General features: G+C 41.3%; 1 protein-coding gene across 4 annotated transcripts in view; it reads right to left on the bottom strand.

The window, feature by feature from the left end:
• The window catches only part of LUC7L3 (LUC7 like 3 pre-mRNA splicing factor), a 20001-nt gene extending 3485 nt beyond the window's left edge, over positions 1 to 16516 (bottom strand). For 3 of the 4 annotated variants that reach the window (XR_008933502.1, XM_056855004.1, XM_056855003.1), the window contains exons 1-9: positions 16403 to 16516; positions 13420 to 13486; positions 10760 to 10799; positions 10424 to 10568; positions 9675 to 9752; positions 9488 to 9592; positions 8288 to 8449; positions 5361 to 5638; positions 4963 to 5123 (exon numbers count right to left, since the gene is read on the bottom strand). Coding sequence is in view for 3 of the 4 variants with exons in the window: in XM_056855004.1 (XP_056710982.1) it covers positions 4963 to 5123; positions 5361 to 5638; positions 8288 to 8449; positions 9488 to 9592; positions 9675 to 9752; positions 10424 to 10568; positions 10760 to 10799; positions 13420 to 13486; positions 16403 to 16501 (1135 nt within the window). In the remaining variant the exon portion in view is untranslated. Of the gene's footprint in view, positions 1 to 1030; positions 1072 to 4962; positions 5124 to 5360; positions 5639 to 8287; positions 8450 to 9487; positions 9593 to 9674; positions 9753 to 10423; positions 10569 to 10759; positions 10800 to 13419; positions 13487 to 16402 lie in introns of those variants that run through there. The other variant, XM_056855006.1, reaches the window with a different exon arrangement.
• Between the last annotated feature and the right edge of the window lie 1417 nt (positions 16517 to 17933).

Below are 17933 nucleotides of genomic sequence, written 5' to 3'. Positions count from 1 at the left end.
CACCTCACCAGCAGTTGGGGGTTGTCTCCCTATTTGCCACCACTGCCAGGAAGGGAGAGTCTGTGTAGGTGCACCATCAGGCTGATATTTAACAATCCATGACTGCGGGGAGCAAAAAAAGTAACCTTCAAAGCAATCATAAGTTTGCTTATTTTCATCTTACTCTCCTTTTGGGCATATCTGTATCTAATTTTCACATGCAAAACAATGACAAGTTACAGACTTGGCAAAATTGTTCCAGATGAAGCCATAGCTTAATGGGACCCATAGTTCATTAAATCTGGAAAACAAGTCAATTGCAGGGATAAGCAGAAACAAGACGGAAAAAATGGACTATTTTTATGAACAGCCATCAGTTAAATTAGTAAAAGCAAGAAGCAGCAGTTTCCCAAGGAAAATTCAAAATGAGTTTAGTCATAATTGGTTCTGTGTATTTTATGTTATGTGTAGTCCTTAAACTCAACGCAGAGGCAATGGCTGTTTCCGTATAAGAACTGGTTAACAGATTTTTTTATTCCATTAAAAAAGCTCTCATAAATAGCAAGAGTGAGAGGCTTCAGTGGAACATACCATATTTTAAATTGTGTAATAATTTGACATGGTGAGCAAAAATTCTTCTTTCAGCATCCAGACTAAGACTATATCAGCTGATTTGGATGGATTTATTTAATGCAAAAGAAAGCAGAAACTGGATACCAACAGGAGACTTTCTACACGATTTTTCTGAATAGGCATTGTGCTCATGGCCTATGAACACAATCAAAAAGGTAGTTTGATGGTAGTTTTAACTGCAGTTGCCAAGAAAACTTAGGATAACTTTATTGAAACAGATAACCAAAAATGGAAAAATGCCCAAGAAAGGGAACCACTTGATATTTGGAGCTTAGAGACAACAGCCTGTTAAATGTGGAACTCTTAGAAGAGATGTCTCTGCCATGTAATAAATGCTCGGGTAGGGTTGCACTAACTAACCTTTTTGAAAGTCTTCGATTTTTGCTTTATTAGATATCGTCGATTCACATGTAGATCCACTGAGGAACAGCAGTCAGTCCAATAAGCTTATCTTCTGTCCTATGTAGATACAATAGAGCTCAACAGCCCTATGAATGGGCAGAAAGTATATTCTCCTGAAAGTGTTTTAGGGTTGCTTTGAGTTTGGACAGATAAGGCGGCTGTTTTTAGCAACTATAAAACGATTATTTACCTGTGGGTGGAAAGACGAACCTGTACTATGACAGCTGTCTGCATCCTGAAGCTGTTTACACTACAACAACTATAGCTAGAATATGCAGAGCACAAGAAATAGTTATAACTACTTCTTGAACAATTTAATTTTTTTCATAGGCTACCTATATGTTCCCTCTGCCTGTTTCTTGAATATTGCCTTTCTGATTGTAAAAAGAAAATAAGATTTGGTCACACATGCACTGTAAATACTTAGAATGATGACTGCTTAACATTAACTGTGAATCACCAGGAGACTTCCAGTGTATCACTGGGTGTGATTAGTTTGGGGTGTTTTGTGTAGCAACAGGGAGAAATTTTGCTCTTTATACATAAATATGAATTAATTGCTGCGTCCACTCCCTTTCCCTAACATTATTTGTTACTGCTAACCTCTCACATGTGGTGGCCATTATTACTACAATGATTAGGGAATTAGCAAAATTTTCTGAAGTTGCAATTTCTCTGTAGACCAGGGTGGAAATTTTTTGAACACTTTCATCATGCTTGGCGGGGGGAGGGTTGGGGTCACTGGGGATGTGGTGGGGAGGTAGTTGTTCATTTCCTGCATTGTGCAGGGGGTTGGACTAGATGACCCTGGTGGTTCCTTCCAACTCTGATTCTATGATCATCAATATTTTCTTCAAAAAGGTCTGAATGTACTTAACTGAATTTACTCATTGATCAAAGAACAGAGTAAGGGACATGCACTAAGGATAGACAGTCCAACAGTTGCTAAGCTATGACTAAGAAGGGCTAAATAATGCTATGATGATGTAGAAGAAATCCAAAGTGGAAGTGTGACAACAATTTTCTAAAAGCTAATAGGACCAAAAGCTATAAGAAGAACAGAAATTTTCCTCCTTCCTGCTCCTGCTGCATCGCCTATCCTATGTCATGAGAAACAATGCCACCAAGAGCAGCTCTGGGTATGATGTAGGGGTATGCAAGGGAAGGGAAAAATCAATTCAAATCTTTCTTTCACTGGCAAAAGCAAGATTTGGATCAAACTCCAACACAGGAAACCTGTGCCTATAACCTCACACACTAACTTAACTCATATTACTCATTCCCTTATTGAAGTGTCAGGAAAAATAGTATCTGTTCAATCAGTATGCACATTTTCTCAGTTGAATTACAACCAGGATGTATATTTTGGTTACTAGGACCTAAACTAGATGTGAACCTGGGAGATCCATGAACCAATGTGCCCAGTGAATAAATAGGCATAATCTCTATGCCTGTCCTCCCCCCCATCCCGCTACAAGGGATAACATATTTATTTTATTCAGAAAATGTATACACTACCTCTGTAGAGACCAACTTGAGGTGGCTCACAAAGTAAAACATGAGAAAATTAGAAAAGCCACATAAAATTAAAATTAACAAATCAAAAAGCAAACAAACATTAAAAACTGAGCAATTAAAAATCCAAGAAAGTAACTGTCCCAACACCAAAACTATAACCTCATACACTTGTTCTCTTAATGAAGTATCAGGCAAAGTACCAGGGGGTGGCAAAATAGAACGTTAAACCCCTATCTCCCCCACACATCACAGTCTATGCCCCCAGTAACCCTTTCAAAATGCTGGGCAGATCCATTCACAAATCTCCCACAGACTCATTTAGCTGAGCTCTGGGAACTTGATATTAAACACATTGTCAACTTTATATTATGAAAATCAGTCATACTCAAACACAGACATTGATACAGTGCTCTGAAACTCCAGAGATTTGGGTAGACCAATATGTCTTCTATCTCCACTAGCTAAAAAGGACAATTCCACTATTTATACAAGAAAGTGTTATACTGTTAATTTGTGTAAATGTTATCTTCTCTAGAGGTAATCAACCCTGCAAGAGACTGAATCTGGCCCAGTTCCTACAGTGAGCTACAATCTTAAGCAGTATCCACACACAAGGATCCTATTAATGGCTGAAGCAGAAATAGCTGAATTCATGGAACTGTCTTGCTGGATCACCACCATACCTCAATCCATTCCATAAATCTACATTCATAATCACTATAGGTGCATGCTCTGGCACCATTCCTTGAGCACAAGTATCTCATCATAAACACACACACAAAATGGAACCATGTTGCCAAAATGAAAGTCAGATCCAGAGGCTAGTAACATACATCAATGGCTTTGGTTAAAGAAATGTCAAGATGTAAGCATCAGATTAGACAAAAAACCCAAACAACCATGCACTAGAGAAACTATACCAGGATCTTTGAAATAATGTTTATTATTTGGAAAGAGAAGCAGGAAACAGCTGTCATTTTTCTGTCAATAAAGAAAATTTATATACTTGCTTTCAATCTGGAGATGACAGAGCACTTTGTACAGCACTGAGCAAGCAGGACTGATCCTACTATCAAACGACATCCACATTTAATGCTGGATGACCCCAGAAATCCAAACAGACCAGTTTAGGGTAAGAAATGAATAATATGTATATAAGCAAATCTGGGTGAAACACAAGACTTTTCTATTTTCAAGTTCCTTCTCAATTGAAGAGTAACAGGGACACCTGTTTTCAAGCAAAGACATACTGAAGCTGATCCAGAGCACATGTATCAACCAACACATCTTCTTTCACTAAACTTCCCATAACGTTCTTGTAGGTTATCCGGGCTGTGTAACCCTGGTCTTGGTATTTTCTTTCCTGACGTTTCGCCAGCAGCTGTGGCAGGCATCTTCAGAGGAGTAACACTGAAGGACAGTGTCTCTCAGTGTCGAGTGTGTAGGAAGAGTAATATAGTCAGAAGGGGGTTGGGTTTGAGCTGAGTCATTGTCCTGCAAAGCATTAAAGGTAATGTGCAAATCATTGTCCTGTAAGAATCATTGTCCTTCAGTGTTACTCCTCTGAAGATGCCTGCCACAGCTGCTGGCGAAACGTCATGAAAGAAAATACCAAGACCACTGTTACACAGCCCGGATAACCTACAAGAACCAATGAACTCTGACCATGAAAGCCTTCGACAATATTCCCATAAAGTTGTCAAGCATTTTAAGACACAAACATGTGTCATCTAGAAAGGTGTTGTAATTAGACTAAAAATTAAAGGAAAGTGACTCAGACTACTGAAGACGTAAGTATTTAAGATTTTTTTCTATTTAGTAAAAGCATCAAAAAGCAGGTCACCCACACACAGTAATATGAACAGATACCAATGCTGATTCTACCACTGGAGAGACCAATATGACTGCAACGCTGGCCTTTATGAAGATGTTACAATGACTATGAGATGTTCTTTGATACCTATCTAAAATGTTACCACTCCAAGAATCTATTCTGATTCTACTATTTCACCAAGTTTTCCCTAAAGTGACTATAGATGCAGGCCACAATGATAAACTCAGCGGCTGGGGGAAAAGGTATATGTTGCACAGCTGTGATTGATGTCTATTTGAGAGGTGTACATGAGAATGTCAAAAGAAAAGTAACAAATCTTTTATCCTTCTTCCGTCCATGAATACTATTATTTAAAATCACATCAATTAGGATGGCAACTGAAGACTCACCTGAAAGTACATACAATGTATTTAAAATTAAAGACTTATGAAAAATACATGTACTTCAAAAGGGGGAAGTGAGTGCACCTCCAAGTGCTTAAGAACTAGTGTACAGTAATACAAGAAGAGTTTAGAGAGAGGTTTTTTACCCCCACATTGGGAGGCTGTGGCATAGCTCTGAAAAGTAATTCCTGTACACCATTCATATGAACTAACCTTTCTCCTTAGATTTCCTGTCTTGTTCTCTGTCTCTGCTTTTGCTTCTGTGCTTGTAAGATTTCCGATCCCGGCTCTTTGACCGCCTTCTGTCCCTGCTACGCGATCTGTGTTTTCTGTCTGACCTATCGTGACTTCTACTTCGGCGCCGATCTCGACTCCTGAACATTTAAGATACAAAGATCAAAGAACTTACACGTTTAAAAGTTTTGTTAGTAACTAACAACATGGTCATCAACAGGGTATAACAGGTTGGGAGAAAAGTTTAAACTCAGTTTCTGAAGGCAGTAGCCTGCAGCTTTATAAGCAACGCTTGGCCACAAATGGTCCTAACAATAATACACTGCATTGTTCCACTTAAATCATTCTGATGTTTTAAGTCACTTCCTAGGATGTACCTGCTTCGCCTTCTTTCCTTGCTTCTTGATCTTTTATGGTCCCTTGATCGACTTCCTCTCCTGTCAGAGGTTCTGCTTGAATGTATGCTTCGTGAACGACTCCTCTTTCTCCTCTCTCTATCACGTACTCTCTCTTTTTCCTTTTCTTCTTCTTCACGCCGCCGTTTTCTTTCCTTTTCCTCTCTTTCACGTTCCTTCTCTCGCTCTTCTCGTTCTAGTTTCTCTTTTTTTAATCGCTCATCACGATCAGGCTCTTCAGTTCTTTTTCTTAATTTTTCCTTTAAAAGGAAAACATTCCACAAAGGAATAAAACATGGTTGCTAAAATTTGATTGTTTTTCTTAAAGACCAAAAGGACAAGTTTAGATCCATTTTAGGCACTCTGCTAATAACAGATAAACTTTGGACAATAAAGCTTGCAAAAATCACGATCTGCAATTGCAGTTTAACAACTGAAAGGTTTTAGACTTGCCTTTACTTTGAGGGGGGGCAACAACTATGAAATATTACCTGTGTTTAAAAATCTGCATTTAATGTACGCATTTTGAAGGATCATTCATATTGCATAAAACATCTCACTTGACGTCATTCAATCCTCAGACATACCCAAATCTACTAAATCTTCAGCTAGCCACAGCTGAATTCTTTGTGCATGTAAACATTCCAAATCAAGCTAGAAATGTTATGGTAACGAGACATAAGGGTAGTGAGGATGGAGAAAGAAGGACAAAGATTCAAGTCAACTCAAAACAATACCTGATTTAGTCTACCATCCTTAAAAGGAGGAAGGCAAGGACAAAGGTTAACATATTATTAAAGCATATCATCCACCTATTTGTAAAACGTTTCACTTCATCTCATATTTTGCTATTGGATTCTTAAAGGTTAGCATTTTATTCAAGTGAATGCTACTGAGACAAGACATAAAATTGTAAAAAACCATACATGGCACACTACACATGAAAAACTGATTTACTTATGACCCCATTTTTGACCACTTGGGTGTCTGTGTTGTTTTTAAGTGACTGAAGGGCACAAGCTTGAGGTAGTATGTAGGGCAGAATTCAAAACTGTGCTGAAGAGGTATGTGGATGATGGTGAGGAAATGGCTATTAACTGCTTTAATTCTTTCACTGAGAGATGCAAGTTTCATCTGCTTGCTAGCCACTCCCTCCTGCTCATCCTAAAATAGGGGTAGGGTGGAGCTGAATAGAGCGAGGGTAAAGGCACAAATGTCCAGGAATACTTTCTCTCCATTTGCAGTCTTAGCACTGTGTGTGTGAAGCGCCGTCAAGTCGCTTCTGACTCATAGCGACCCTATGAATCAATGTCCTCCCAAACGTCCTATCTTTAACAGCCTTGCTCAGGTCTTGCAAATTGAAGGCCGTGGCTTCCTTTAGAGAGTCAATCCATCTCTTGTTGGGTCTTCCTCTTTTCCTGCTGCCTTCAACTCTTCCTAGCATGATTGTCTTTTCCAGTGTCTCCTCTCATAATGTGACCAAAGTACAACCACCTCAGTCATTTCAGCGTCTAGTCAGTTCAGGCTTGATTTGATCTATAACTAAGAGTAAGGCTTATTCCTGGGTAAAAGTTATTTAGAATCTCCGAACCAAGACCTTTTTTTCTCTAGTGAGATGTGATGCAGCTTAAGATTGTCTAGTTATTATATACCCCTCAGACCTTTGGCTCTGTATAATGGCTTTCCCCCCCTTTGGTAAGGGATTCTGCATTTAAACATGCTGAGCGTTATGGTCCCTTGAGGAAAAATGAGGAGAGACCAGCCAGCATTCACTGTAAGAGGTATTCTGCACATGCAATGAATGCTTAACAGCATATCAGGCTGATGGATACTAGGTACTAATTTCTCTCTTCCAGTCCTGGTTGTAATAAATTGGCCAGGAGAATTTAAATTACCTGTGCTGTCAGCTAACTATACAGACCATGTAGCAATCTGCACAGATTCTTTTGATTTCAATGTTAACCCTTTCTTTCACAGGGTGCAAGAGCTTGTTCTACCACCTTTCCATCCTCAGTATGGCTATCCTAAGAACGCCTGGCATTGTTTACATGTGAGGAAGGCCATGAAAGCTTACCTCAAAAGCATTGAATCTTTAGATCTTCTTCTCTTTTATCACTTGTGGAGTGAGAAAATGCATCAACAGGCAAAGCAGCCTTTCACAGGTTTTCCAATGTATTCACCCCTAGTCTTGCCTGGTGTCTGCCTCCATTTCTTTTCCCTCCTGGAGCTCTGAACTTTATTATGCAAAAATCCATTTTCTGGATGATTGGAAAGTGGCAAGTAGGGAGAACAGATACTTTTCTTAGAATGTAAATTATCCTACTTTTTGTCTGACAGTAGTCCACAAGCCACCTGATTGGCAGAATCAGTTTGCGTAGATTTAAGAGGGATGGCTAGAATTTGCTGTTTTCTCCACATTAATTTTTTGTCATAGTAGGGTCTAGTTGGTTCTATCAGCTGAGGCAGTCATGATTGGCCTTATAGGGGAAACTGCCTCTTAAGTCTAAGACAGCCTGCTTCCTACTGGAAGGTCTGGACCACTGAAAAGCGAAGAATGTGTAAAAGGAAAATCAGGTAAGCAGGCTCTCCATTTACAACCAAGAGCAGTTAGCCCAATAAAACATACTGAGTGTTAATATATCTACTTTTGTTGTAATTTTTTTTTAAAAGCCTCCCAAAACAGGAATTACCAGCAGCCTTTGAATTTGCCAGTTTCATGACACAAAAGGGTCACAGAAATGGGAACTTTGTTTCTTTCTGAAGAGACATAGTATTTGCTATCACTGAGATTTACTCCACAGTGTAAAGTTCTTAGGATGGAAAGACTACCAGGCAATCACTAGCAATTGTAGTATTTTTCACCCAACAGAATATTGTGGATTATCTGTATATCAATAGGATTAACTCACTTTTAATTCTTCAACTGTAGCCTTTATTTTAGCATAGCCCATATGCTGTTTCCCCATCAAGTGATCATCTACCCTGGACTGTGCATCTCCTACAATTAAAAAGGCTCCACAAACTTCACAAACTTCCATCTGCTTTTCCTGAGCAGCAAAGCTCTCAATTGTCTGGGAAGAGAAGGAACTTGTTAATAAATGCAGTGACATTAAAGCTTTATCTAAAATCTGATCAGGCAGCTTGCTTAATCCCCCCCCCCCAATTCTATCCCCCACTTTTTGGATCACAAAGAACCTAAAAGGTAATTCTAACAAAATTCATACAGAATATTAGAATGTAACAAATACATCATAAAATGTGCCAGCTTCACCAATATCTGAAATTATGGGCTGGATCCAGCACAGGATTTCCAGAGCTGTAGGGGAGATAATTTTGCTAGTTCCCCCCGCATGCTGTTCCCATCACCCAGGAGAAGTATTTTGGGTTGCAGCAGAGGGGAAGATGCGAGAAAGCCATGCTCTGTTGGAAGTTGTTGCTGAATCCAAGCCTATCAATTACACCTTTAAAATAGAATACTACAATACTATTCATATTTACAGAAATAACATGGCCAGCATATTATGCCAACTACACAGAATGTGGCACCACAACACATACTACAATACAAATCCTTACTGTAAACTCTCTTTTATGAGATATATAGAAATGTAATTCCTTTCAGTTTTGGTCATTTCTGCTAGAGATAACTTTGTGTAATTCTCAAAGCCTTTTTAAAAACGTATGATGCACCATGGCTTGTGAACATATGAATGGCAAGAATGGGGATGGAAAGCATGACAAACTAATGTTTTCAGCTCCCATAAGTACATGAGTATATACTAATATACTAATCCAGTGGCTCCACTCTAATGCATAAACAAACTACTCAGGCGCCAATCCAAAAAGCCAGATGACCAAGTTCCCAAACACTGCCTTCGCAATTGTGATTTTTCCCCAAGATACAGACCTTTAGTAGGCACTATCAAAACCCACAGACTAGAAATGAATTAATCTGACAAAGAAGAGTCTGAATGGCAAGCAAGACCAGTTACAGAATACAAGTGTTTTTTTGCAAACTGAAAAACCAGCTCACTGTGGTGTGAACATGCCCAGACTATTTGGCTGCATCCTGTGGTGCCTTCCAGGCTTAAAGGAAGCAGAATACTTACTGAAGTTGTAGACCTGAGCAACTCTCTCTCTTCTTTTAACTGTTCTACGAGTTTCATCATGCCTTGAGCCTCTTCCACCTTTCCTTCAGTACCCAGTTCTTCAATCTACAAAGGAGAATAATGCTATCAAAATGTTCTGAGCCAAGCTTCCGATTAATATTTTTGTATCACTCAATACAACTTTTACCTGTTGTAGAAGTACATCAATTTTGTCAGTTAAGACCTGAATCTTCTCTTCATTTTTACCAGTAGGTCCTGCTGCTTGCTAAATATTAAAATATAAATGTCAGTTATCTGACAAGAGAAAAAAATAAAACACTGTATGGGTTTATTAGACTATGTCATGACTACTGCAAGACTCATGAATCAAAGAAATATGCCATAAGCAAAAAGACAAACTCCATGATAAGTTTTAATGCATAAAATGGTATATTGCTACATATAGTACATAAAATATTCATTGTACTGACAAGCAAATTGTTAACTTATACTGCTCATCTAAGTTTAGAACAGTCATGCACCTAGTAATCTAAGTGAGACTTATGTGTTTGTTATTTTACAAACTGTTGAGAGTAAAAACATGAGTGGGAAAGCATAAGAATCGAATACATTTTCAGAAACATCAAATAGTTAAATTGCTCTATTTATTTAGAAATTTCTTAGAGAACCTGCTTGAGGTGGCTTATAATATAAAATAAGTCAAAACCAAAACAGCATTGAGGCCATGAAAATTAACGTTGGGTCTTTAACTTTTTTTTATTAAAAAAAACCCTATGATGCCATCATGTTTACAAGTCTATACAATTACTAGAACTATTCAAATTTTTTTAAGTTCTTGGAGAAATATAAGCAATTTTGCATTTTTAATTTATTTTCCTACTACTGAGATCAAGCAGAAACAGTTCTTTTTGCCTTGGTATCTGCATTTGTACTTACACCTGAAGACTGCTGATTCTGGGACAATGCTAGGCGGGCATGGCCTCTTCGAATTCGGCGTTCAACTTCTGCAAGCAAGCTCTGTAAATAGCGAAGGAAGTCTCTTTCATAGCCTACTTTCATGAACCGAGAACTCTTCTCATACCTGAAAAGTGACCAATAACTTATTTTTACTAAACCTGAAATAGAGATGAAGTTTGTACTGCAAAAGCAAAAGTCCAATACAGAAAAGCATGATAGGCAATCAATTTCAGTAAAATAATAAACTTTTGCTATTTAAATGCTTACACTATTGTTTAGTTAGATTTAGCGGTTTATAAAGCATAGTCCACTCACTGTTTTCTGAGGTTTTCATCATGAATTTTTTCACACGGGCCTAGAAATAAAGTAATGAGGATAAACTCATTTGTTCAATACCTTACTGATAATTCTACACAAACACACAAACTTGAGAAGTTCCACTCCACCAATATAATTCTAAGCAATACCCAAACTCTTCCATTTTCACCCTTGGCTGGCAAAATGCTAGAATGACTGGGACCTTATCAAGAACATTAACCACACTGCAGAACATAGCTGGCGTTTCAACATAAAAACTGAAAAAGCTCACAGACAAAATACTGAAGGATATTTCCAAGTCCAAATAGAGGTGATATATTTATATAGTTCCCAATGTCTTTTAAAAAAATGTATGTATGCCAATGGCAACAGTGTAGGGGTACGTTCAATGAACCAAGAGGAATGATTATGAACTTGTAAAGCAAGGAAACCCACACAATATTTGGGTTGAAGGAAAGACAAAAATATTCTGACAAGAGCCTGTCAATCTGGCATTATGACATCTTGACTGGCACACCATTACAATACAGCATCAACAAAATGATGGTTTGGCCTAACACAATCTTTGCTTGGCCCATGCTAAGAATGGAGTTTGCTTGTGCAGCAAGCATTAGTAATGGACCTCAAGACCATTACTTATCTACTTTTCAAACATAAAGCTTGATATAAAGCAGGAGAGTATTCAATGTATTAGCTGTGTAGGAGAGATATGAACAATGGAAAGAACAAGAAGATATTATTGCTGAAAAATATTTACAAGAACTAGGAAATAGCATTTTTGATGGTTTGAAATAATTAGCAGAGATTATGGCTGATCTGCAATTCTAAGTCTAGAATATAAAACAATTGGGAACTTTTGCAAATCTAAAGCTTTGAGATATTTTAATGAGGTCTGAATTTTAATGAGATATTTTAATGAAACAGAAACACTGGATTGAATCCCATGGTAAATCAGTGGAAAGTGCTGACGGTTGCAGATCTTTCCAGGGTTCTCCTCCCTCCAGCAGTCCTTTTAGACCCACACAGGAAACCACATGGAGCGGCAGCCACGAGAGGGAAGCTTCAGCCTACTTCTTGAAACAGCAGAGCTCTGCTAATGGAGGAGGGAGTGATTTTGTCCCCTTCTCCCTCTCCACCGCAGCATCCTGACCCAGGGATTTCCTGGGGTCAAAAAGGACTGTTCACAGGAGGGGAACATGGAAAAGATACACAATCCTTTGTTCAGGGATTCAACCCATTATAGCATATTATTTGCTAGTAATAAACATGAAGCCCCCATTTCATCACTAGCAACAATTATGACCCCTCAACGGAGACCCAGTTTTCATAAACATTTCTTCCCAAAGAAGTCGTCATGAATCCCATTCTGGTCCCCATGATTTCCTGTGTTTAATTAAGTTCCTAAAACCAGCAATCCCATTGGGCAGCCTCTCTAGTAAGAGTGGGAACAGGTCAACAAATAACAAAGCCGAAGTGGAAAAGAGCACCTATCCATGGGGGTGTGATCACACAAAAAATTAAAAATCCTGATGGGAGTGTTACATTTGCCTATCTCAGGAGCAAGCAAGGAAAGAGGTGGTTTCTTGTCAGATAGGCCCATATCAGGCCAACATGACCTAGGGCAGCGATGGCGAACCTTTTAGAGACCGAGTGCCCAAACTGCAACCCAAACCCCACTTATTTATCACAAAGTGCCAACACAGCAATTTAACCTGAATACTGATGTTTCCTCACAGGTGGGCGGCGGGGAGTTCAGGGAAGGAGGGGGGCTTTGAAGGGGTTGCCTGCAGGCAGTGCAGAGCCCTTCAAAGCCGGTGGCGGGGAGTCCAGGGAAGGAGTCCAGGGAAGGAGTCCAGGGAAGGAGGGGGGCTTTGAAGGGCTGCCTGCAGCGGGAAGGGGGGGCTTTGAAGTCCAGGGAAGGGGAGGCTTTGAAGGGCTCCGCGCTGCCTGCAGGCAACAAGGAGCCCCTCAAAGCCCCCGCCACCCAGAGTCCAGGGAAGGTAGACGCTGGCTGCTTAACTTACCCGCGTGTGCCCACAGAGAGGGCTAGGCGTGCCAAGTCCAGGACGCGTGCCATAGGTTTGCCAACACGGACCTAGGGAGTCAGTTTATTCAGGCTATGCTCGATTTTTGTGTCTTATCTGCATCCTCCCAAGTGTATGAAATCCTTCAATTGTCTTTATTTCTCCCCTGCAAGTAACTGCATCACCTTCCTTTCTTACTCTAATTTCCCCAAACAAAATTAGAATTTGTTGCCTATGTAGTCCCCAGAACACTTGGGTAGAAAAGGACTGAGTTATGCATAGGCCAGCTCTGTATGAGTGAGCCAGCCTGTATGTTTAACTAAATGGTGGAGAGGGTGTGACAGAAAGAGGCAGAAGTGGATAGGAGGGAGAGACAAGCAAGAGGCAAACGGGACCCAGGGAGGCTGGGAAGTAGGGCCCTCCACTGCTGGTTGTCCCCACACTTCCTAAGGGGCCTTTGAAAAGAGTATTTAAGGTGGCTTTTAATACATCAAAAACCCAACAAAAAGCAACATCGAACACCATTAATGAAGTAAGATTTAAAAAGCAACATTAACAAGAATTTTAAAAAGATCACAGAATCAAAAAACATTAATCTCAACTGACTTTTGTAAAGGAAGCCCACACACTTACCTAAGTCAGAACGGGTGTTTGTGAACAATTCAGCAGGACAAAATCCACAAAGGTAGTATTTGCAAACCTGTAAGAAGAATAGGGTTAGAATCTGGCTTTGTTACTTTTTTTAATAGACAGGTGATGACTGGAAACAACACTAGAAGGTGGTTCCTTCCAGCAAACACTTCTACTTTAGTCTGCCCTTCTCCTTTGTTACAGCTGCCTGCCATCACCCCACAAAAGTAAATAATTTCTAAGAGAAAAAGGACTAATAAGTTACCAAGCACATTATTGTTCTCCATGAGATGGGAGTTAAAATAATCCATGCTCCTTTAGTTATATATGTAGTTTAGTGCAGTGAGCGACGTGAGATGTTCAGGTAGTTACTAGGCATAAATCAAGAGTAAGAGATCACCCAGAGGGTTCAGTGGTAGAGCATCTGGTATACATACAGAAGGTCCCAGGTTCAATCCCCAGCTTCTCCAGTTAGAAGGATCAGGTAGCAGGTAATGTGAAAAACCTCTACTCAAGAAGACCCTGGAACTGCTGCTAATCATAAGACGATACAGTCTTTGATAGACCAATAGACTGACTCAGAATAAGGCAGCTTTACATGTGTTCAGTGGATGACACTTGCAGTGACCTGCCAGTCCCTGGTCCTAGATTTAAGCCATAATATAACTACACGAACTACTGTGCTATAAGATGACCAACAAATATATTATCCTCGTAGGCCTTTCTTTACAAAAAAGAGCAACATTTCATAATGGGCATGTTCCGCTTTAAGGTATTACTATGTATCCATTAAGGTCAGATTCTATTTTAATCCAAGTTGTTTTTAAAAGAGAAGTTACAGCCAGCACTTTAAAAATCCAATTTAAAATTTAAAATCCAATTTAAAATAACCCATTGATGTCTATTCATCCTGTTTGTCAATATTTGTCTAGTCAATTGGCCAAATCTTTCTCACCAGTCAAATACATAACCAAATAAATAATAAAATAGCAAAGAAGTTTATTGTATCAACAGGCAAGATTCCATCCATTCTCCTTTCTTTTTTATATACAGAATCTACTGAATGCTTTAACCTGAACAGGCTCTAGTGCATTAATATATTTGGGGATGCAGCTGCATAGGAGACAACAGATGGGAGTGACTAACATTCAGTTATGTAGTCATACACCCAGTTTCTTGAAAGCTAAGATCAAGGACTTGACAAGTAGCAACCAGTAGATACATGCAGCATTCACAGTACATACAAATAGAATAGCAACAATCCTCAAGCAAGCATTTCGAATAAAGTGTGTCTATTGCTTGTCATTTTCTCCAACCAACCTCACAGTTTCTAACTCTTTCTGACTGAGGGGGAAAAGCTCTTTTTTTTGCACACCCAAGGTATTTTTGTTAATTGAATCTTTGAAACATCGATCAAAGATGCTAATGTAATAAAGCAATTTCTAACAATTACTTTTTTTCCAATAAACACATAGGATTCAAACCAAATGGCCATTAGAGGTTTCTACCTTACCTGAGGGCAGAGAAATCATAGCAGAGAAGTAAAGACCATGACTTCCCTTACCACAAGCAGCACACAAAAACAATAAGAAGCATACTTATGACTATGACATCTAAATCCATATACCAGGGGCCAATACTGCATTCCAAAAACAAACATTTTGGCCTCCTGATTATTCTCCCATCATTCCATTCTGTTTATCAAAAGAATATCAGTCTAGAATGGAGGCATAAAACTATACAAATCCACCACAAATTTAATTACAATTTGTCTCACATATCAAGCCCCTAAATAAAGCGGATTCAACCATCTAGAAATCAAGCACTGCCATGGCTCCAAACAGAACAAAATACACTTCTCCATGATGAAAATCATCAAACTTTATATTTAAATATTTATACCCTGCTTTTCTTCACAAAGAGGACACAAAGCATCTTACATCACTTTCCTATTCTCCATTTTTACCTCAGAACAAACAGCTTATGAGTTAGAATCAGAGTTGGAAGGGATCACCAGGATCATCTAGTGTCCAACCCCCTGCACAAGGTAACTTAGACTGAAAGAAAATGAGTGGCTCATACAGTCACCCAAGAGAGCTTCTTTGGCAAAGTGGGAAATCAAACCCAGATTCTTTCAGCCCCTAGTCCAACACTCCGACCCATACCCTCACGTGGGAAGCATTTTTTTCCCCTATAGGGAAAAAATGCTTCCCATGTGAGCGATTTAAAGAAAACACACGAGGCAACCATTTCCACATTGCGGACTACCAGGCCAGAGTTCAAATAAACTCAAGCCGCACCTGGCATTACAATTCTGCGAGAACGGATGAACTCGAGTTTACCTTGCTTGAGTTTATTTAGGATCGACGCTTCGGACACAACCCAGGAGCCACTCACGCCGTAAAGAGCCCGCCCCGCGTTTTCCTCACAAGAGTTGGTTCCCTACAATAGACACAGCTACATCCGGACAACCCCCGGTGGCATAAAAGCACCGAGCAGACCCCTGACTACACACGCAGTGGGCCTTGCGCTTTCCTCCCCGCACCCCACCCACCCCCCGCCGCCGCTCTCGAAGGCCCAGAGTCAGGCGCCTCTCGTACTCCCCGACTCCGATGACGCGAAGCCATTGTCCGCCCACTGAACCCCCACAGCGCTCTCAGCAGGCCCGGGGCTGCGCAACCCCCCTCGCTTGCCTTTCGCCCTCAACAATCCCCAGGCGCGCCCCCCACGCCGACGCCCCCACCCCACCCCACCCCCTCGCCCCGCCCTCAATTCCAGAGGCCTACCCGGTCCCGAGCCGCCTCACCGCTACCGAATAACGAGACGGCCACACCGTTCCCGTTTCGGGCCTCCCCGCCGGGTACCCACATCCCGTTACCCCTCGCGCCCACATTCCGTTACCCCTCGCGCCCGCCGCGTCCCGTGAGGGACACGCGGCCCAGCGAGGAAGGACAACGAGAGGCCCGCCTCGCTCCACGCGACTTACGCTTTCGTGGTCCCACCGCACGTTGCTGCGCTTCTCGTCCGGGGCCAGGTTCCTATCCCGGCCCATCAGCTCGTCCAAAAGCTGGGCAGCCGAAATCATGGCGCCTGCCGGCTGGCCGGTGCGGCTCCAACCGCCGCCGCTCTCCCTCGCCGACAATACACCGAAGCCGCGCCGCTGCTGGTGACAGAAACAAAATGGCGGCTCCCCCGAGCGAAGGCGTTCCCCACAATGCACTGCGCGCGTCCCGCGTAACCGCCTTCGGGTCCTGTTGTTAACCTCGGGCGTCTTAAGCTCTCAGGCCCGTTGGGCCTAGTCGCCTGCCTGCCGTGAAGAAATCATGAAACAGCGCTGTCTAAATTTTGTTCCGAGAGGATACGGGCTAATTTTTCAGACCATTTCGAGTAGGTCTCTGTAGCCAAGAAAGCACAGCTCTTTACTGGTTTTAAGAACAAGCTGTTTTACATTTTACAGAACACAAAGCAACACAGCTTCAAGCCCGGGGCGGGGGGGTGGGAGGAGGTAGTTGTGAATTTTTCTGCATTGGGCAAGGGGTTGGTCTAGATGACCCTGGTGGTTCCTTCCAACTCTATGATTCCTCTCTTCTTCAAGCTTTCCATAGACTCACGCAACATACAGATCGCTAGAAATTAAATATTCCTCAAATACTGCTGGAGAAGAAGTACACACGGGTTCGTGTAACTCCAGAGCCCAACGCTGCCAGGAAACAACTGGACTCGAAGTAGTTTAAAGTACACATCTGTATTCAGAAACAATCCCAGCACATCAGCCTATGAAATGCTTGCATTTCCACTTTCTCTGAAATTCTAATCTTTTAAAACGTGTAGCCATTGCGTTCTGTAGCAATGAACTCCATAAGTTAGTTTATTATGCTTTCTTTTTGTGTCCTGAATCTGTGCCCTATAGGTAGGGTTGCAGGTCCCCCCTCTCTAGTGGGAGGTTTTTGGGGAGGGGCGGGGGCAGCAATCCCATGCGCGTGTGCAATCGCCACTCCAAGGTGCCCGGTTGAATGGGTGGGCAATTGCCTGCCAATCCCAGCATCCTGGCAACCCTACCTGTAGGGATGCCAGCCCCCAGGAAATTACAGCTTATTTCCAGGCTACAGAGATCAGTTTCCCTGGAGAAAATGGGTGCTTTGGAGGGTGGACTCCAATGAGGCATTGTACCCCAATGAGGTCCCTGTTCTTCCCAAGCTCCACCCCCCAATCTCCAGGAGTTTCCCAACCTGGATCTGGCAACCCTAGTGTCCTATCATTGGTTGATACTGAGATCTAGAGTAGTATGAAGGGGAAAAATCTGTTTTTCCCACCATGCATCATTTTATAAATATATCTCCTCTACTCATTTTTCCTTAGGCAAAACAGCTCATATAGAAACATACCAATTACCAGGGGTCCCCAGTGTGGTGCCTGGGTGTGCCATGGCGCTTGCCAACACCTTTCCTGGTACCTACTAAGTGTTTGTAGAAAACAGGTGGGGCCAGGTGAGCTCCTGTCCAACGGGGCTTCCACTT

The sequence above is a fragment of the Euleptes europaea genome, chromosome 1 (assembly GCF_029931775.1).
Source record: "Euleptes europaea isolate rEulEur1 chromosome 1, rEulEur1.hap1, whole genome shotgun sequence".
Taxonomy (NCBI): domain Eukaryota; kingdom Metazoa; phylum Chordata; class Lepidosauria; order Squamata; family Sphaerodactylidae; genus Euleptes; species Euleptes europaea.
Note: the sequence above shows the minus strand (reverse complement) of the source record. Positions and strands in the feature narration are given on the sequence as shown.